Source organism: Ornithodoros turicata, chromosome 1, assembly GCF_037126465.1.
Source record: "Ornithodoros turicata isolate Travis chromosome 1, ASM3712646v1, whole genome shotgun sequence".
In the NCBI taxonomy this organism is placed as follows: Eukaryota; Metazoa; Arthropoda; class Arachnida; order Ixodida; family Argasidae; genus Ornithodoros; species Ornithodoros turicata.
In genome coordinates this window covers 32,095,053-32,117,405 of record NC_088201.1, presented here as the reverse complement: position 1 = coordinate 32,117,405, position 22,353 = coordinate 32,095,053, and the positions used below count along the sequence as shown (strand labels likewise).

General features: G+C 44.1%; 1 protein-coding gene across 1 annotated transcript in view; it reads left to right on the top strand.

Moving 5' to 3' along the window:
- The first annotated feature begins 3,274 nt into the window (after window positions 1–3,274).
- The window catches only part of LOC135377893 (protein FAN-like), a 54,886-nt gene continuing 35,807 nt past the window's right edge, over window positions 3,275–22,353 (top strand). The window contains exons 1-8 of the mRNA XM_064610629.1: window positions 3,275–3,427; window positions 3,752–3,850; window positions 4,056–4,134; window positions 13,022–13,077; window positions 13,530–13,623; window positions 15,705–15,773; window positions 16,142–16,186; window positions 16,811–16,863. Coding sequence (XP_064466699.1) covers window positions 3,396–3,427; window positions 3,752–3,850; window positions 4,056–4,134; window positions 13,022–13,077; window positions 13,530–13,623; window positions 15,705–15,773; window positions 16,142–16,186; window positions 16,811–16,863 — 527 coding nt within the window. The 5' untranslated portion in view covers window positions 3,275–3,395. The remainder of the gene's footprint in view (window positions 3,428–3,751; window positions 3,851–4,055; window positions 4,135–13,021; window positions 13,078–13,529; window positions 13,624–15,704; window positions 15,774–16,141; window positions 16,187–16,810; window positions 16,864–22,353) is intronic.

Genomic DNA, 22,353 nt, shown 5'->3' with positions numbered 1-22,353 from the left:
GCGCTGCATGTTACACACATGTGACTGTGACGTAACGAGAAGACCGGTTTGAGGAGGTTTTAGAGGTGTGCGCCGCCGCCCGCCGCCACGGAGGAGAAGTAAGCCATACCGTCTGGCTAACCACTCTAAACCCATAATAAGGAAGGAAGGACCACGTGGTCCCTATTTAACCACGATACATGCTTGGCTGCCTGGCTGTGCGGACCAGTCACTCAGGTTCAGGGTTCAGGTTCAGGTCGTGCTTAATCCCCTTTGAGACGGGGCAGCTTCCTGTCGGAATCACAAGCACTGAAGACTTGAAAAAGAAAGAGAAAAAAAGGAATTTGAAAAAAAAAAGAAAAGAAACGAAGCAAAACGATGGTGGAACTTCGGTTTCCGATGCACTATTTTGAGGCGCGCAGTGTACGCGTTGTCTGTTTCAGGTTCAGGTTCGCCTAATCCCTTTTACAACAGGGCAGACACCCATAAAAAGAGTCACAGGCGAGTCTCCAAGCTCTCATAAGAGGAGCGAGGAATTTGAGTCAATGCTGGTGGGCTCATCTTGCGGAGGCGCCACTTGACGGCTCTGGCTTCGGATGGCCGTCCGCTGTGTTTGGCCGGTTTCGGTTTCGGTTTCGAGACGGGGTCTGCCGGCTGTCTCGTGGAGCGCCCTTGATTTTATTTTGGAGGCCTTTTCCCACTTGAGGAGGACTTCCTTCGTGTCGTTGATCTGGGGTTGGGAGCTGGGTGATGCCTCGAAGCCCAACATGATGGCGATAGGGACTGGTGTCTTGGGCACTCCGTCTTCGCGTAGGGCCGGGCAAGTTTGCAGGATGTGTTGTATGTCCTCTTCTTCTCCGGTGTTACATAGGGTACATGCTGGGTTTGCATTTCCAAAGAGTTCGCAGAGTCGCTTTTGTGTTGGGAGGGAGCCTGCGGGCACCCGAACGCACTGGATAAAAAAAATCAGCCAAATTGACCGCACATATAGCAAGGACACCACCAGACACAAAGCGAGGAACGAACGCGAGTGGAACAAGACAACCAAGAAGGAACTAACCCGGACTGAAGAGGAACGGTGGCACTCGGAAACAGCGAAGAAAAGAAGCATGGCAATCTACTCTGAAAACAAGACAACTCCGGCACCCGAAACTTTCTACAACGGAGACAGAGCAAGTGGCCTCTTGTTTCAAGCCCGTCCCAAAGAACACACGCGGTCCTCAGGACGTCACCACAGTGTCATCGTATCCTCGTCCTTCGATGTTATCCTCAGGACGTCCTGAGGATAACACTTTCGGACTGTCCGTGAAGAGTCATTCAGGTACGTCCTGTGCCCGTACCTGTGGGTAGCTAGCGGGACGAGAAATACTATTTTGTTTAGTTTACCTGTTCAGACTTTCTAAACACATTTGTTTTCTTTTTGTGCCAATCCTGGACTTGATTGACATTTTTCTGAAATAAAGGGTGGTCCAGGGTAAAATTATCTGCATCTAAAAAGGATGACTATCTATGAAAAATGGAGCGCATTATTCGTGGAATGGAGAGAAACGCGCGATTCTGTCGCAGTGCTTTTGACTTTCAAAGCTCTTACCTGAACGTCTCAAACGAAAAGGAGTAAGAAACATAGACTTTGCATTGATGTGGACCTAACGTTAGGTCCACATCAATGCAAAGTCTATGTTTCTTACTCCTTTTCGTTTGAGACGTTCAGGTAAGAGCTTTGAAAGTCAAAAGCACTGCGACAGAATCGCGCGTTTCTCTCCATTCCACGAATAATGCGCTCCATTTTTCATAGATAGTCATCCTTTTTAGATGCAGATAATTTTACCCTGGACCACCCTTTATTTCAGAAAAATGTCAATCAAGTCCAGGATTGGCACAAAAAGAAAACAAATGTGTTTAGAAAGTCTGAACAGGTAAACTAAACAAAATAGTATTTCTCGTCCCGCTAGCTACCCACAGGTACGGGCACAGGACGTACCTGAATGACTCTTCACGGACAGTCCGAAAGTGTTATCCTCAGGACGTCCTGAGGATAACATCGAAGGACGAGGATACGATGACACTGTGGTGACGTCCTGAGGACCGCGTGTGTTCTTTGGGACGGGCTTGAAACAAGAGGCCACTTGCTCTGTCTCCGTTGTAGAAAGTTTCGGGTGCCGGAGTTGTCTTGTTTTCAGAGTAGATTGCCATGCTTCTTTTCCTCGCTGTTTCCGAGTGCCACCGTTCCTCTTCAGTCCGGGTTAGTTCCTTCTTGGTTGTCTTGTTCCACTCGCGTTCGTTCCTCGCTTTGTGTCTGGTGGTGTCCTTGCTATATGTGCGGTCAATTTGGCTGATTTTTTTTATCCAGTGCGTTCGGGTGCCCGCAGGCTCCCTCCCAACACAAAAGCGACTCTGCGAACTCTTTGGAAATGCAAACCCAGCATGTACCCTATGTAACACCGGAGAAGAAGAGGACATACAACACATCCTGCAAACTTGCCCGGCCCTACGCGAAGACGGAGTGCCCAAGACACCAGTCCCTATCGCCATCATGTTGGGCTTCGAGGCATCACCCAGCTCCCAACCCCAGATCAACGACACGAAGGAAGTCCTCCTCAAGTGGGAAAAGGCCTCCAAAATAAAATCAAGGGCGCTCCACGAGACAGCCGGCAGACCCCGTCTCGAAACCGAAACCGAAACCGGCCAAACACAGCGGACGGCCATCCGAAGCCAGAGCCGTCAAGTGGCGCCTCCGCAAGATGAGCCCACCAGCATTGACTCAAATTCCTCGCTCCTCTTATGAGAGCTTGGAGACTCGCCTGTGACTCTTTTTATGGGTGTCTGCCCTGTTGTAAAAGGGATTAGGCGAACCTGAACCTGAAACAGACAACGCGTACACTGCGCGCCTCAAAATAGTGCATCGGAAACCGAAGTTCCACCATCGTTTTGCTTCGTTTCTTTTCTTTTTTTTTTCAAATTCCTTTTTTTCTCTTTCTTTTTCAAGTCTTCAGTGCTTGTGATTCCGACAGGAAGCTGCCCCGTCTCAAAGGGGATTAAGCACGACCTGAACCTGAACCCTGAACCTGAGTGACTGGTCCGCACAGCCAGGCAGCCAAGCATGTATCGTGGTTAAATAGGGACCACGTGGTCCTTCCTTCCTTATTATGGGTTTAGAGTGGTTAGCCAGACGGTATGGCTTACTTCTCCTCCGTGGCGGCGGGCGGCGGCGCACACCTCTAAAACCTCCTCAAACCGGTCTTCTCGTTACGTCACAGTCACATGTGTGTAACATGCAGCGCATGGGCACAACTAGCCAATCATTTAACAGCGTCCTTTTATGATGTCACGTGCACGCAATCATCGAATCCAATCCAAGCATAAAAGTTATCCACCGCGGGCAAAACTGGCGAAGCTGAACTCGAGTGGGGGTGGTAATGGCTTTTACTGAACATCAAAATACTGAAAGGTTAGACACCTTTTATTCTATTACAGCCTTGTGCCATCTGTAAAGTAGCGTCCTACGTGTCTTTTTTTTAAATACTCTGTAGTTGTCCATTGAGGACTCTTTGAAGTTTGCTCATGGCGTAGTCCGCCGGCTCATTTAAAATACTTTTGGTTTATCCCGGAAATAACGCGGTGAATTTCGTTATTACGGAGCATTGCATGGTCCCACGAATTTTCCTACTGTTTTGTGTACCATATTCGCTGTTACTTTTGCACTATGCGGCGAGTTCCCGGGTACTCAACACGACGAGGGTGAAAGTAATATTTTTCACTTTCAAATGTTTAGATTTTCCCTTTTACTGTTGGAGCCTGGGGAAATTTATTTCAAGGATTACAGTGTATACCTGTATCCTGACGAGGTTCCGGAGGCCGAAGCTTTAAAACGGTGAGGACACGTTATTAAACTTTGCAGGTAAGTTACGGTGGTGATTAATCTGTGGGTTTTCCCAGTGGCGTGGCCAAACTTGGTTTCCTGACAAGCCTTGGGCTTTGAACGTTTCACTAGTTGCAGTTTGTTTGAAAAATAGTTTGCCATACATTGTCTTGTGCCCTTGTAAGTACTTTATGGTTCTATGTATCTCCTCCCATAGTCGGCAGAAAGGAAGACTTAAAATATGTTCCAAGTCCCTGCTTTTTGTTCCAGAAGAGATTAATCGACCTATCTTAAAGGTAAGAATCCCTGCTTGCTTTGTTCACAAAGAGTTACATTAAGGATATGTAACTGGTCCTGCTTACTGCTGGTTCAGTATACATAGGGCTAATGAATGCACAGCGTGATTTGGACATCGAGAAGCCGAGTGTGCTTCCCCTAACAAAATTTGCAGCCAGAATTTCCAAGCTGGATTATTGGTCTTGTTCCAGCCATGAATTTAAGTGACTCTAGCCTGGAAACAGGCTTGTCCCTGAGTAGAAACGGGCTGCTTCCAGCTGGAGAGAGAGTGGTCTAGAACCAGTTCCCCAATACATGCAGGCGGGAACAATGGTTGCTATGAAACCTAGTTCCAGCTATAATTGCGAGTCATATGCTTCCCATCAACCTGCTTGGCTACTACTGCCTGAAGTGGCCTGCATATGGGCTGATGTTGCCTTCTGCCACATCTCGCTCTGCGAGGCAGGAGACAACATTGGCCTATGTGTTTATGGGACAATTGTCTGTGCAGGGTAGTGTGGTGACTTCTTTGGACATTACCTTCTGTTTATTCAGCAACTCAATACAGCATTACATTACGTGGATTACATGGATTTTCTTCGTAGCACGTTTCTGTAGCATGGCCACCTCCGCCATGTTCTCTTTCTCCTTTTCCTAGACCCCCTGTTGCCAGACCGCCTCTTTCAGTTGCGCCTATTACAGTAGTTCGCTACATTCCTCCCCCACTTCAAAATCTGCGAGTCGGAACGGCTTGACGCCACGTGTCGATCTTTTAGGGTATCTACTCCTTGTTTGTTCCTTGGAGTGGTGGATTCTTTCGTTTTCATCGACGCGGTCATTTGTTGTTCTTGTTCCTGTTGAGGCTCAGAACTACAACAGTCTCTTGTTTCTTCCTCTATGAGTTCCTGGTCTGTTGGTAGTATGGGTATACTGAAACCCAATTGTTTTGTTGATGGCTCAAGCTTTCCATTCATGGGTGTTGCTTCATACATCGATGTCAATCTGTCCTTATCTTTTGGCATGCTCACTTTCTTGAGGTATGAAGCATTCCTCACTATTTTGTGATCATTTCTGCAGACGGTTATTTTGGTCCCTTCGACCTTTTCCACAGTGTATGGGTTTGGGTTGTAAACCGGCGATAGTTTGTTCTTCTTCTTTTCCTTGACTAGCACTTTGTCCCCTTCTTGTAATTCAAGTGGTCTAATTGTTTTCCTCTTTTCTGCATCTGTCTTGCACTTTTGTTTAATTTCTTCGTCCTTCCGTCTTACTTCAGCATCGCAAACTGGTGTTCTGACTTCTGGAATGCAGGTGCGCATCCTCCTTCCAAAGTGTAGTTCACCGGGTGACTTTCCCGTCGTTGAGTGCGGAGTCGCACGGTAGTTAAGTAGGAAGTGCTCGAGTTCGATTTTCCAATCTCTTCCTTCCGTGTTGGCTGCTCGGGCAGTCTTGTTTATGGTACGCATGAGTCTCTCCACTTCCCCGTTTGCCTCCGGCCACAAGGGAGTAATTAAGTGGTGGTGGATCCCCAAGTCTGCCATGAAGTATTTGAATTTGTATCCTGAGAAGGGGGGTCCGTTATCTGTTTTCACCTTGAGAGGCATACCGAAAAGGGTAAAAATGTCTCGTAGAGCTTTAGTTACTCTGTCAGTGTCCAAAGACTTTAGAGTCCGTATTACAGGAAATCTTGAATATTCATTGACGAGCACTAACAGGTACTGTCCATCGGGAAATGGTCCTGCAAAATCTAACGCAAGATTTTGCAACGGTCCTTCAGGCAGTTTAGTCATTATTATAGGTGTACGTATGTTTTCTTGCACGACGGCTTGGCAGGGTATGCAGGTCTTCACAGCCATTTTCTACTGCTCTATCGATTCCTTTAAACCACCTTCTCACGGAGAAGCTGCTTTGTTTTGCGAATCCCCATGTGTCCTCGATGGGCTAGTTGAATTACTTTTTTCTGCAAGGATTCAGGGATGACCAGTCGATTTCCTCTGAGTATAGCTCCTTTCGCTGTCACTGAGAGTTCATTTGCGATGGCCTTGAATGGACTTATTTCTTGTGTCCATGAGCTGTTCCTGCAAGGTTTGGTCTGTAATACTTCTGACAGTTCGCTCAGGGTTGCATCGTTCTTTGTTGCTTCTTCTATCAGTTCCAGAGTTAGAGCTTTTGGACACGCTTGCTGGGCTATGTGGTTGACATACTCCTCCACTGCAGTTTCTTTCAGTTCCTTGTCTTCCACCACGTTTCGTGATAAGAAGTCAGCAGGGTTGGTTGACCCTACAATGTGTCGCACTTGGGATGTGTATTGTTGTAGCTTCAGCAGCATTCATTCCATTCTAGCTGATACCATGCACCTTGAGTTTTGTAGGATACTCACAAGTGGTTTGTCGTCTGTCTGTACTGAGAAAGGAGCACCATACAGATACAGATGAAAGTGTGTGATGGCTGACAGGATGGCTAGAAGCTCTCTCTCTATTTGTGAATATCTTTGTTCAACTGGACAGAGTGGTCTACTGTGGTAGGCAATCACCCGAGATTTGTTTTTTCTTGTTACTTGACTCAAAATAGCTCCCACTCCTTTCGGTCCTGCATCCACAGTGAGCTCTGTCTTGTGTGAGGGGTCAAAGTAGGCTAGCTTTCGTTCTTCGGACATCAGCTTTTTAGCTTCATTGAAGGCATCGCTGTGTTCTGCTGTCCACACAAATCCCACCCCTTTTTTGATGAGTTGTCGCAGTGGCTCCACCACTTGTGCTAACCTTGGGAGGAATCGGGCACAGTATGTTACCATCCCCAAGAAGCTTCGGATCTCACGCACATCCTTTGGCTGAGAAAGTCTGCATATTGATTTCACCTTTTCTGGATCTGGTTTTATGCCTTCTGATGTAAAGAGCAGTCCAAAGAATTTCAGGGAGGTCCTTCTGAACACACATTTCTTGGCATTTAGCACTAGTCCTGCTTTTGACAGTCGCTGGAGCACTAGAGGAGTCGTTGATTATGTTCCTCTATTGTCTTTCCTGACACAATAATATTGTCACTTGCGTTTATAACTCCCTCTACACCATTGATGACTTCCCGGATCACTTCTTGGAAAACCTCAGCGGCAGAGGATATGCCAAAATTTAACCGCTTGTAACGGTATATTCCACATTGGGCAGAAAATGTGGTTGTGTGTCGGGAATCCTCTGCTAGTTCCAGCTGGTGATACCCATCTCTCAAGTCAAGTTTGGAGAATATCTTCGCTCCACTCACGGTGCTGATGATGTCATCTATAGTGGGCATTACGTGTCGTTCACGTTTCATTGCCTTGTTTGGTTCACGCATGTCCAAGCACAGTCGTATCTCCTCCTTCCCTGGCTTAGGCACAATTACTAGGGGGGACATCCAAGGTGTTGGCCCAGACACTTTCTCGATGATGTCATCGTCTTCTAGTTCTTTCAGTTTCTCCTCCACAGCTTTTCTAATGTGAAGTGGTATCCTTCTGTGTGGTTGGGCAACTGGTGTAACCGAGGGGTCTACATGCAGATGAACTTGCAGATCTTTGAGCTTTCCCATCCCTTGAAATAGTTGAGGGAATTCTTCTTGTGGGTCTAGTGTCTGCTCTGCATTTATGTTGAGGGTTATTTTTATGATACCTAAAGCATCTGCAGTCTCATAACCAATGATGTTTTCAGCCACTTTGTTCACCACTGCCACTTCTGCCGGCTGTCTCTTGTCTCCAACGTGAATCTCTGTTTTGAATTTTCCTATGATGGGCAACTTGGCATGGCTCCCATAGGCAAAGTACTGTGTGCTGGTTGGAGTAAGTTCCAGGTCGCTTTTTAACTGGATCTTTTGGAAGGTCTCGGCGTCCACAAGGTTCACTGACGAGCCAGTGTCAATGAGTGCTTGCGTGCTCACAGGTCCAATGTTGACTCTGACCTTTGGTAAGGTTTTGTTCGCTGTCCTTACATTGTATATCGAGTTGTCATCGGAGCTGTCTTCTTGTTCTTTTGACGTTATTGTTTTCACGGATGGCTTCCCCTTTCCAATGTTGTTTCGGCAGTGCTTCGCGAAGTGATGTAATTTCTGACAGTTTGTACACGTTACTTCCCACGCTGGACAAGACGTTTTTCCATCCTTGTGGGGCCATGTGCTTCCACATCCCCAACATTTTTTTTCACTTTTGTTGCCACTGGGTTGTTTCTTTTTGAGTTTTGTAGTGCTTTCCTTTCACCGCGTTTACTTTTTGTGTGTTTTATGGAGTTCCTTCCATCTTGTCGGCTTGCAGTTCTGCTTGCTCGTGTGCTTGCCCAAGTTCTTTCAATTTTTCGAGGGTGATGCCGGGGTCTCTTAGCGCTTGTCTTCTCAACTTAGTGGACGTGATGCCTTCTGTCATTTGCGCCAGCAACGCTTGGTCCTCGTTCACAAACTCACAGGTTGATGCTAGCTTCTTGAGTCGGACGAAGTACTCGGAGATAGTTTCTCCTTGATGTCGTACCGCTTGCCGAAAGACATGTTGCTCGAAGACTATGTTCTTCTTAGGCTTGAAGTGATCTGTGAGGAGTTTCTTTGTCTTCTCAAAGTCGTCTTCGGCGGTGCCACCAAGCGCCTCGTAAATGTCGAAAACTTGCTCTCCCGCGAAGTGCAGTAGCATTGCTTTTTGCTGTTTCTTGTCTTTGACGTTTGACGCCACAATAAAGTTTTCTAGGCGATTCAACTACTTCTCCCATCTTTGGGCAATGGATGAGGGCTTACCATGTGGGTCGAACACAGCTATGGGTGTGACAAATGGCTGCATTGTGCTGTCTTCCCTTGCCCTGGGTGTGAAATCCTCGTCGCCAGTTGTGGTGACTTCTTTGGACATTACCTTCTGTTTATTCAGCAACTCAATAAAGCATTACATTACGCGGATGACATGGATTTTCTTCGTAGCACGTTTCTGTAGCATGGCCGCCTCCGCCATGTTCTCCTTCTCCTTTTCCTAGACCCCCTGCTGCCAGACCGCCTCTTTCAATTGCGCCGATTACAGTAGTTCAATACAGGTAGCACTGCAGTTTGGAACATTTGGATTGAATGTGCGCTGAATGAATTGCACATGACCTTAGCTGTGATGTACACTGGAGCTGACAAGACAACTATAATTCCGAAGGTTTATTGAGCTGAAATATGTGCCATTAGTCGCATTAGAAGCAATCGCTGCCTCCTCTTGGAGAGGAGCATGCTTCTCATTTGTGTTACAAACTAAGTCTGTCAGATGCAAGGTGATGACACGTGAGAAAGGCACTTCAGATGACTATACATAATTATTGGGTGACTACTACCCACCTTAGTTCGGATTTGGGACATCAGGAATTTCGCAACTATCCTACACGCGCTGCTTGTCCTTTCTCTTAGTACAGCTGGTGCACAGGTTCAAAGACAAGATGCTATGCGTAACACAGCACCTCACGACACAGATTCAGATATGTTCACATTTTTACACAGTTTGAGGAGTTTAAAGACAGGAGGACACACTTTATTTACCGAGCCACAGCATTGACGCCAACAGTTCAAAACGGATGCAGAGGTTATGGTGCAGATATGACGATGAGAGCATTAAAACCTTGGTATCGAACTCAAGCGAAGACAGCGAAAGCTTACGTCGCACCACTTAAAGCCACAAACTATCACAAACATTGCCACAATAATTTTTTATAGCCTATTCTGCTATAGCTATGCAGTCTAGTTTGCTATTTATAAGCCCGGACTATCTTCTCAGCCAGGAATCTTGCACAATCCAGCTTTTGTGCTGGAACGTTTCCTTTTCAGCTTGGTTGCAGCAGGGTGCCACCCTGGTTTCAGAATGTAAATTCAATCTGCACTGCGCCCAGCATGTAAACAGCCTTGGCCAGCCATGCTCCAGCCTGGGATGACCTCTCCAGGTTGGTTTCATAGTTGATCGAGGCTGTTATTTTCTGCTAGGGTGAAGTTTAGGTGTCCCTCAGGCACAGGAGTTAAAATACACCACCGATCGCTAAACTTACACCAATGTACCGGCTCTGGTGGATCACTTAGTAACATGTCTGCATACTGATCCCAATGCGGCTTGGAACCTGTCTGAGGACGCCAGCACCTTGGTGGCGGGATACAAGTTGCATCGACACAGTCTAACGCGAGGAACGTTAAATACGGTGTGCTGAGAGTTTGGTGCACGTTAAAGAACCCTCAGGTGGCAAAATTAATCCGTGACAGTCCAATGGCGTCGCTTATGATGATCATAGTTGTCTCGTGACATAAAGCCACAAATTATCAATTACATACAACGATATCTGCTTATTGCTTACCACTGCACGTGCAAATTACTTGCTGGCAAATTTGTGCACATTCCTGGAAAAATGTAATTGCCATTAGTTGTACTGTTGCAGGAAAGGTAATTATTTACAGTCACAGTTGCTTGGCAGGAAATGTAGCCAAGTGGCAGTTGAAAAAGTAGCATGTTACCAGAGTTTGTTACCGTAACATTTGCTATGGAGGATGACAGAGCATACAACCGTCATTTGCACAGTTTTATACTGATGAAAAATTAGAAGGCACTGACACAGCCATTTTGGGGACAGTGAAGGCAAATGAGCAAGACATCACAAACACTTCGACTGTTTTGCATATGAACTGAGCATAGTGCAGCATGGGCGTACAGATACAGGCATAGTCAATCTAGAGATGGTGTTTTGACAACATGCAGTAACAGAAAAATGATTACATGGGGCTAATGAAATGTCTCAAATTGCGCATACCTCAGCTTTTTAGGGTAGGAGTTTGCTTTGGGTGGGTAGCTTTCCTTTCAGTAGGCACATCACACGTTTGGATGTTCAATTATTTTCTCATTATTACATCGTTAGGGGAGCTTTTCTCATAGTTAAAATAATGAGGGGTCATCACCATTGCTCACAAATGTATATCCTAACATAGTCAGAGGTGGTAGTGTGTGAAAACTGCCAATGGGGTGTGACCATTGCATGAAGGAAGGTTGCTGCTCTTCGTGTTCAAAGTACAGTATGTAGAAGCTTCCTCTGAAGGGAGCTCTTATTCTTTGTATATTGTGCCAGAACTGTACTTGCATCAAGTCAAATTGTTATGGTGGTTCTCTGTGGACTCAACATGTTGAGCAATGTGTTGTGATTCCATTCCAATCTCACAAGTAGATCAGAAAGAGGTCATTTAAAGAGTTCAACTAGAAGAATTTATTCATAGCTGTTACATAATGCAACGACCTTCGCGGTTCTGTGGACAAAGACCACCCTTGCCCTTCATTCCTTTTCCCACTGCTGTTCACAAGCCATTCTCCTGACTTCTCAGCTCATCAAATGCTGGTGTCTTGACTTTGTTTTGAGGTTGCAGGCACCCAATGTCATCTTCAAAGCCTCTGCCGCTCTTGTACAGTGCTGGAGGCAACAAGGAAGAGGACAAAAGGGAGAGAGAAAATAAACAAATAATTGAAAATACGAATCTCAGCCGTTCCATTTTCACGTCAGTCACTGCAGAGAGGTGAACCTAACGAATGCAGCCACTATGTCCCGGTTGGCAATATCCCAAGTGAAATTTAATGAAGGAATGAGTCACATTAACTGATCAAAGGGATATGACGAGCTGTAATCTCAAGGGGGGGGGGGGGTAACCCCGGTAAATCTACTCCCAAGTATTATGTGATTGTTTTCATGTACATGACACACACTCATTCGCACCATTGTAGTCAAGGGGCCATGGCTGATCATAGTGAACAGATAACAAGCTTGAGACAGCTCAAGTAGAAGAACATGAAATCAGATACAAGTCACTGTGTAGCTTCCTACTTGTTATGCCAGCTACACAAGGCAAAGTACCGTCGAACTCATGCCACTATAGTCTTATTCCATCATGTAACATTACTCTTAAAGACCATCCACCTGGACTTTGTGAAACTCGAGAAAAGAGAAGATACAGGGACGTAGTGGTTCCTATTGGCAATTGACCAGTAGTCACACTGTCAAAGTCAACCCAACTCTGTATCACCACCTCCACCCTGACTGCCAGATCTTACACCTCAAACACACCACAATGGGGTAGCAAATTGCTCGCCTATGTCTTAGTTCAATTCGGTCATGCCTCGCTTATCCGAACACCTTGGGAGTCTTCCCTTTTGGTCCAGGTAATGAATTTCCAGATAAAGGAAATCAAGCAATCTTCCAGGGAAATCCGGAAATTTAGGTTACCCCTTTATTGCTCCAGAAGAAAGAAAACAAGGAAAAGATAGGCCCCTGGTATCTGTTACCTCAAAAAGTCATGCAAAGGGGGCTGCTCGAAACTTGTAGGCATCTTTGACAGGCATGACAGAAGTTCGCTCACCGGAGATGCTTTTGAACAGCCTGGACACTAGACGTTCACATGTGGATCTCTTGTGCTCAGTGGATACAGGATGCCTCTTTCGCTTCTCGCCTACCTTCTCTACTGTGTATCCGCTCAAGTCGAAAGGGTGTGACCTCTGAGGAAAGGGGAGCCAAACAGTATAGAAGGCCCCCGTGAGATGGGACCCATTTGCGGAGCGATGCGGGCACAGCACATGCCAAGGACAGAGGCTGTTGACACATTTCTGGATAAGCGAATCGGGATGATTTAGGTTTTGGAACATTGGTCCCCATATCTGCTGTTTGGATACGGATAGAAAATATCTGATCACTGAGGCAAAAACCAATGGTAGGAGGTTCATTCCCGGTAATGAAGTCCAGGTAACGAGTTTTCCGGATACCTGAATTCCGGATAAGTGAGGCATGACCTATCATCTAATGCAAGAACACAGCCCTCCGTGACCCTGCATCAGTTGGTTAACGAAAGGTCTTTTACTGTTCACGCATGACCGGCACCAAGAGCAAAATGCACTTGTTTTTGTGGTGAAGGACTTTCTTTTTGTTTCAGTTTCCCTTGAACAAGCATAGCATAGCAGAGCATTGGACTTCTCCTTTGCTATCAAAGTAAGTTTTAGTTGTGAATGTAAACACTTATTTCACTTGATGGTGTGGCACCCTTAAATATACTGTAAACATATTTTTATTCGCGATGTATTAATTTTCGCGAATCGCACATTCAGTCACTTGCGAAATTATTCGCGAGTACTTAATTTAGCGATTCCGGGGCTATTTCCTTTCACGGGATAAACGTCGAGCTTTGATCCAGAGTACAATTTTTCGCGATTCTTAAGCGATCACGAAATTCGCGAAAATTAATACATCTCGAATAAAAATACGTTTACAGTATCCTGCGTAATCTTCAAGAACAAAGATGAGAAGTGGTATTTTAACTAGTTAAATCACTTTTTCTGGGAGGAAAAAAAAACAAAATATTCCACTGCAGTTGACCTGGTGCAGGGCATAGATCAAAGTACATTTTATAGGGAAGACTTATTGTTTACTCTTCCTTGTTACAGGCTGCACAACAAGGAAAACATTATTCGTTTGCAGAATGATCATGTTGTGGAGATGCTGGAGGGAAATTTTATCAAGCCATATGTCTTCATACGTGTAAGACTTCTTATTTGGACTTTCCTTTCCTTTCCTTTCCTTTCCTTTTGGTTGACAGTCCTCTAGCATTGTAGATAGTGCTTAAGGAGTAGGATTTCCAAGCATGCATTAAGCCTTGCTACTTTTTTCGACGGGTAGGCAGATTTGCCTGCTGTGTGAGATTTATTGTAGAGCTCTAATCATTTAGGAGTGGGTCTTTGTATTTACTTTGATAAGGTATATTTCATAACCTGAGAATAGCATACTGTACAAGTGGTTAATTTTGCGGTCCTAATAATTCGTGAATTCGTGTGGCAGTGCGTTTCGGGAATATTTAGCGGGACCTTAATTTCGCGAATTTGTGTGGAAGCGGAAATTGCAGGATCGGGGTGTTTGGGGGTTCATGACTTGCCGACAGTAAACAACGAGAATGACCTTGGCTTATTATAGAGGCTTACCGTGGACTCCAATCCCGTAACAGTTACATGTGCTGGTTTTGCGAAAGCCGGTATCTGCAATGCCAAGTGATACACTATGCGAATAAACTACTGAAGCGGTGTTTCAGTTATAGAAGTGTTTGACAAGAACACATTTGTGAGAATAAAGGTCATTAACTAAGACAGTTTGTCTTTGTGGAACTCACATCATCGTGAATTCCAGTGCCCATACACTTTTCATCCCCACCCCTGGCGTCTGAACTATTTTTCCACTGTCGTGGTTTGCGCGACACCATTATGCTTTCACATCTGTTGTCACAAAAACAACTTCCCTCAGAGAGAAATGTAGAGATTGTTGCTAGAGGACAATTTATTTGATACTCCAGGTGGGATCAAGTAAATCTGCTTCTCGTCATGCGCTTGTCTATGTCCTGTCAACATGTTTCACAATCCCAGTCATATTGAGTATTACTGAACATGCTTTGCATACCTTATGGCAAATTCACATGATCAAAATGTGGCAGCATGGCCTAGTGCTTGGAAACTGCTAGCCTGACCCCTGTGCCAGGTCATGTGACATTAGCCACACAAATGTGAACACCCAGAAGATATCTGCTTCAGATGCTTCATGTTGTTCAGTTGACCACGCTAGGGGCATTGCGGGCGCTTGTGCATCGGTTCATTCATCTGTTAATTATGGTTACACACATTGTTTGAGAATAGTAGAGGAGTTTTCTGTGAACAAAGCGACGTTTACAAGCTTTTGTCTACAAGTTTACATCATTTCAACGGATATCTTGCAGAGCGCCAAGCACATGTATTGCTGCAGAAAAGAAACACTATTTTTTATCACATATCACGATACAAGTTTTATTTAGGACTTTTATTTTAGGTATTTTATTTGGGACTGCAAGGCTAAGCCTGTAATGCAGTCCTTCTGAAGCAAGCAGTTTACACATGTGATTAATTGTCAATGTGATTAATGCCTGAGATCTGTAGATGGTTTGTTCAGTTGTGCTGTAATGCTCTTAGTGGTAATCATAAGATATGTGCTTCGTGCCGTTCGTACCTGATGCCACGGAAGCGCTTCATTAATTGCATGCTTTTTCTTTGCTGCGCGATCAAACTTTGTTCTTGACGTACATCTCTACCTTCGGTCTGAGTTCAGGGGAAAGGAACATCGCTCGAAAGGCATTTATGAAGCGCAAGCTCGCCTTTCTCAGAATTGTCCTTGGCGTTGACATAATCAGAGTCTGGGAAATAAGGAGATGAAGGAAATATTGTTGACTGTTCACAGAGCAACAGCGGAAGGGAGGACTGAGCCGCCATGTTGTGAGCCCCTCATTGAGCTGGCTGACATCCCTCATGCGCACATTTACTCGTTACGACACGGGGGTGACATCATTAGATACTAATATATAAGCTAGCCTGACCGGTTCAGGGCTGGTGATAAAAGTGCTAGCTGGCAAATTCTTAGTTCTCGGAATGTGCCATACAAATCCGCTTCCTCACTAGATTTTGACCAAGAGAGCACAGTTGTTCAGGGTCTAGCAAAGAAAGTTGCTACGAAATGACCAAGCGAATACAGCATTTTTATTAGTTTTCTTATGTATCTTATTGTACATAATAAAACTATTATATCTCAAGTAACTTTTATATTTGCAGAAGAAAGTGACTTATCGATTTTCTTTGACATATGGAAGCGTTGAGAAATGCCTCACACATATACTTCAGGTAAGCAAGGCTTTCACGAGCACACACACACACTAAAAAAAAAAAAAAATTGAATGCGCCTCCTTACATAATTGTGAGATTCAGAGTACAGTCTCCAAATTACCCTCAACTTTCTCTTTTGCAATGTACGAGTAGGATCATTCATAGTGCAGTTACCAATTGATTTTTCTGACTTCTAGGAGCCATAAAATTGGTCAGAATAATGAAGCTGTTTGTGCCCTAAAGTGCCATAAATGTTCCCGCCGGCAGAAGCAGTGTGATGCGCGCATTCACATTAGTAGTAGTCACCAAAATTTTTTTCATGTTAGCTTGAGCCACGTGTTTACGTGGAATGACTCAACATGTGGAAATAAAATCTGTATTTGCAGTTGATGCGAGCTTCCACTCTACCAGCAGCGGAGCATGATTGCATGGTAGGTTAGCATACTTATATGTATATCTGCACACAGCTTGTACTACACAGCTGTCAGCTCCATAATCAAGCTGTTGTGAGCAGAGCATAACCTTCACTTGTGCCTGGAGAGCCTTAATATAGCCTGCACAGACAGTTGACTTACTTGGATAGCATATTGAGGTACTTTTAAGTCCTTCCGAAGAGTGACACTTAGCTAAATATAACAGAATAACAAAATCGGAAATAAAAATAAAAGCCATTCTCCTGTACTGCCCTTGTGTTACATGAACTGAGCAAAGATAGCTTCCAGCAGGCACATGCTGAATAATTTTTCTTCTCAGTGAATACCTTGAAATTATTTTTGCTATTGTGGAATTGATGCCCCGTACTTTTTTTTAACCTGCACCTGTATTATTGATACTGCTCAACAGTGCCAAATGGCATCAATTGTGTAAAATCCAGTCCCTAATGAAAACATCCACAGATTTACTTTTCTGGTGTGTAGAATGGCATTGCAAATGTCAGAGTTAGGTTTTGTCTCTAGAGAGGAGTAAGTTCCTTAAATTGAAATTTCAAGTACTTGCAGACTTTAAACTGTACTACTATGATACATATTCAACTGTACAGTCTCTAAACTCTGCAGGTTGCTACAATGGTTCTGTCTTGGCAATCTAGGATTTCATTTGACAGAAGTTGGTAAGTCATTAGCTAGGTATTACAAATAATGCAGTATAGAAATAACTTTAGTGCTGTATACAAATGTTTGCATGCAAATACATGCATAATGACTAATTTACTTTAAAGTATGTTAAACATCTGATATAGACATGAGTGAAGCAAAAGAAGCACCATATTTACTTTGTGTATAGGACCCACATTTTTTACCCAAAAACAGCATAGCCATTGAGCGGGTGCATTCAATATGCAGGGGGAAACTGGAGTCCAACACTGAAGGTACACTTAACTCGCATTTTATTCTGAGATATCCATGACGATCTCCCCAGAATTGAACGTCGCGATTCTCCCGCCTCAAATTGTCTTCCGTTCCATCAGGCGTGGATGAAATACTATTCCTCTATGTTACAGTAGAACCCCGTTAAAGTGTACCTGGCGGTGACACGAAAGAAGTTTGTTTTAAGCGGTACTATGGCATAACCGAAAATCGCACATACGCACCCACCTGCTGGCCGATGGATGAGAAACTCTATTCGAGAGGCAATTTGCAAAAGCTGCACAGTCATAATTTATTTGCTGCTTAGTGTTAGAAATACAGTATGTTATTTTCACTTACCGATGCGCCTGTGCTGCGCGCTTTCCCGTGGCTTCCTCCCTTTCTCAGTTTATGGATGCCTTCATAGGTAGGCTTTAGTGGGGGGAGGGGGAAGAAGTTCAAGGCTGATCTTGCGTTCTTACAGTTCCCGAATGGCCTCGCCCTTCTCCCGTCACCTCGCACTTTGAAAGGAGGAATGCTCAGCCGTACCAAAGGGATAATGTGTAGGGTTCAGAATCCCGGGCCGTTTTTACATTCCAAGGTTTTTTTTTTCTGCTATTCCCAGGATGCCGTATCTAAATGTATCCACCTGTACCTCCATCATACTATCACAAATTTCATTTTCGCAAATTTCATGACTGCGAATTTCATGAAAGTGTCCCCGCCTTCATTTGTTTTTCCTTCCTTGTGGTAAGACGGTTTTGTTTTCTTTGTGATAAGATGGTCGTCACCAGCATCAAGGTCAAAGCGGGGGAAAGAAAGGTAAAACAAGAGGCGGGGACACTTCCTCTCCTAGACGCACATGTGGTGCGCGCTTCTTTGCGAAAATCAAGAAGGCGAGGCTAAAGCGTAATTTTCACTAATTTTTTTAGACTATTTCTGTCACGATGCTCAACATAGTTTTTGTTGGGTCTGTGGTTATCCGTGGAGGACTTCATATTTCTGTCCAAAAAAAAGTGAGGTTCGCTTGGCAATTTTCAAAGTTCAATTGAAAAAATAAATTTCTCCCAATTAAAAATTGTCCAAAGCCTTCCTAAATGGTGGCAAACGTTTCTAGAAGGTAATTGCCAAAAGTCCCACAACCCTCCGGCGAGTACGTCGCCAGTTAGAATTTATCACCTTAGGAGAAACACCCTGAATACCAAAGCGGCTGCTGAAAGCAATGGAGTTTTTCACATCTTCCGCTGGAGTATTCTGGTGACTTGTGTGTTTTGCTCTTCTCCCCTTTTACTCATCCACAGTAATTGTTCTGTTCTTGTCTGGAGCATCCCAGTCTAGTTTTCTCAAAAGGCTGTCTCAGTTTCTCTTCTCACTTTCAAACATCCATGGAGATGAAAAGAACAAAAAAGAGAAATTCTGCAGAGAGAGAGAAAGAGAGAGATCCTGCAATACTTTGTGTGGCCTTATGGATCGGAAGACTCAGGTTTTGTAGGAGTTTTACAAGTTGAGGGCTGTTCTTGGCTATTGCTTGCGTGGTTCACATGAGTGAGGTAACGTCTTTGTCATGTGTCGTAGACTATGAGGTTGGTTCATTTTCAGATCGAAAATGATATTTTTAGGGGTGGGCCGCTTGAAACCAAAAGACGTCGTTCTTTCCTTTTCACTCGTACGACCGCATAGTCATTGTCCAGAAAGCCAAAATTCATTATCCCAAAATCCTGGGATTTGGCCTCATGAAAGCCCGTGAATTCAGGGCATGAAATTATGCTGAAATCCCACTGGATTTTGGGATCCCGGGATCCGAACCCTTATAATGTGATAACTGGCTATGTGCTTGGCAGAATGATGCACAGACTCTCTCACCTGTATGCAACCAAAATGGGGACCAGTACGATAGGACAATGGGAAAACAGTACGGATTAACCGACGGTATGTGAAAAACCAGTGCAGCTTAAGATGTTATTGAATGCATTACGTTTAATGGCACCGCTATCTGGGACTCAGTTCGAGTACTTTTAAGGAACTACGGCTTACTCAGGTACGTTTTAACTAGGTTTTACTGCCGTTGCATTTGTCGTTCATCACTCTAGTGCCAGGCGCTCCTTCTCGTTGACTGCGCGATATACTCTCTGGCGCTGCACGAGGTGATCCGGCTGTGCAACTAAAGTTGGGGTGCATTTAATGTGATGTATCGGGTGATGTAGACTGGAAATGTGGGAAGTCCTGGTTTTGCGTCATGGTGCTAGCACATACTAGCTTTTTTTTCATGACCCACTTGAATTTGATTCCTGGGCATTGTTGTTTGCCTCAGCAACTTGCCCTTCCTCAATGTTTCAAGTATCAGTCTGGTGTTGATACTCGTGCATCTTCACTGTGATGCAATTGTGGCAGTGCCCATACATACAACCATTGCACAACTGGCATTGACTATGAACCTAAATAATATGCCGTATTTTCACGCATATTAGCTGCACTGCAGATAAGCCACAGGTTACTGTTTTTCCTGCACTGGGGAAAACTTTTGGCGCATAAGCCACACTGCCAGATAAGCCGCGGCTTGTACGTCAGGAAGATATCACAATTAATGCAACGGGATAGGCACACATAAGGTACATGAATTGGGCAAAGATTTATTTGCGCAAATCATTGAATTGTTACACTTGAATACACTTGTTCAGAGTAGCTCCCCTTACATCGAACAAATTTTTTGTCCCCCTTGAGTTCAAATTAATGGAATTACACTGTATAAGAAATAGGGCTGTGTTAATTCAAATTTTAAAACCGTAGTTAATACAAGCCGCGATAGTAGAAAGAGAGAACATAGACATGGCTTATCGCATCTGGCTTCCGATGGGATCATGCCTTCCCTTTCCCAATTTCAGGAACTCACTTTTTCTACTATCACTCTGTGGGTTGTGTTTCCAACCTCCTTTCGTCGGGCTGACAACGATTGCTGAAAAAATTGTCGCACACTATGCTCCCGGTGCTGGGTAAAGCATGATGTTTGGCTAGTTTTTCCGATGGGATAGCTCCTCAATATCCCTGTCAATTATCATGAATTTGAGTAAATGCAGCATGCTCTTCATATTTGTGGGGTAAAAAAGTCACCTTTACTTGGCAAATTTCCGAGCTCAGTTCGCAAAAATTTACATAATTAAACTTACGTTCAGATCGTGACATTCCGATCAGGAGGTGGCAAAAACCTAGTAAGAACAAATACCGTTGACCACATGATTCTAGATGGTGTAGTTTTTTTTATTATAATTCAATGACACATTTTCTGGGATACCCTGTACACAGCATATTTTTCTATTCTGTAGTGCTCTACTGGGCCTCCCAGACATTGTAATGTAAAAATAATAATAATTGATAAATAAATAAAATATGCATGGAAATATAGATTCAAGCCTGTTTACTACGATATTCGACGTAACGATAACACCGGTATTACGATGAAATTGCTGGTTCCTGTCAGCTCGCCCATTGATGTATATGTTAACAAGACATCGATATAATAATCAGAATTCTCCCGGTGGCCTTGAAAATGTGAAAATCGAAAAGCAAATTGCAGTTTTTCATTGAAAACAAATTACTGTGGCATTTTCAAAAAGCTTATTAGCCTTATTAAAGCGGATTACCCCTGGGCGAGGCGCGTTCTGATGGACAATGCAGTTTCCAGATAGTGAGATTGATGATGACTAGAGCCTGAAGTTTTAGGGCTTTACCCAATTCTTTCCCAAATTTGCACCCGGAGTTGAAGGTTGCCTGTTTAGGGTGAAACTCGATTTTTACCCGGCAAATTGCCCTCACTGAGACGTCTGTAGGAATACGCACTAACTTGTTTTGCAGCAAATGCAGTTACATCACCATTTGTACAGAACCAGTACAGTTAGGTTGAGTAACTGAGCCCGGTTTCTCCCCGAATTTAGTGTACTGAAAGTTTTTCCACCCGAATTTGCATGAATTTAGAGCACATGTTTATTCACCCGATTTTTATTCCCCGAATTCAGAAAAAAATATTTCCCGAAAACTTCAGGCTAACTGGATGACGAGCAATTGACGAATTCGTCGACCTCAAAGGGTGTGGAGCCTGACGTGGTATCGGCGGGTATGCCGTCCTTGGAAAGGCTTTCGACACAAAGCTGTATTAGTTTAGAGCAAGATAAAATGCTTTTGCACTTGCAACAAATGCACGCATGTTGAACGGCATTCTACTTGTGCGGTTCTACTTTGTTGGTGTGATCCCGACTGGCGATTTCGCGGAAGCTCGATAACTCTGATATAACGATTGGATTTCGTGTTCCTGTCAATATCGTTATAAACAGGCTCGACTGTATTATATGGATATTTGTAAGAAGCAGCATTCACTTTGTTTTATACCCTCTGCTTCTGGCATCTTTATGCTTACAAGTGCAGCTTCGGAACTTCGTATTCGAATAAATTTTGTTTGGAAGCGACATCGTTTCGCTTCGTGTCCCTTCATGTCGCTTCGATTCTAAATTCTGTGTTTCATTCGGAAGTCAAATTGAACATATGATTATTTGCTTTGGTATTAAAAACATCTGAGTGAGCACAGCCCTTATAACATATCCATTCATCACAGTGCTTTACCTAATGACTGGCGGCTATCGAAGATCAGATTTTCAAAAAGAAGGCAGCAAATTTAATCCCCTGAACTACCACCCAATATCACTGACAAGTGTTGCCAATCCATTTTGCACTATTCAAACGAATACTTTCAGCTGTTTCTCCATCTCGAGTCGAATAACTGTTTTATTTCAATCAGCATGGGTTTCGTAAGGGTTACTTCTGTGATACACAATTGTCTTGTTTCATTCATGATATCCATCGCAACCTCGATGTCAATGTACGAACGGACCCCATTTTTCTTGACTTTACTAAAGGGTCATTCTGTGCCAAACGTCCCAGACATTGGGCCTGACCATCTCCAATTTCTTTCAAATAAATTGTGTGTGTTTGACGGCGGCAGCGGCGATGCATCTTTGGGTGAAGCAACCTTGCGGTGCAACGCCGGATGAGTGCGGGGGTGGTCAAGTTAAAAAAAATTTTCGCTGCTAAAACAAAAATTGTTTTGATGAAACTTTGTAAGGAAATGTTCAAGGGGCATACAAGTATTAGATGTAGTTTGTCTCCTGTTTTTATCAGGACAACCTCAGTGTGCAATTGACGGCTGATTATGTGGTAAAAAGCAATATTTCAGAAAAGGTCTTTTTTTTTTCTGCGTACAATTCCAA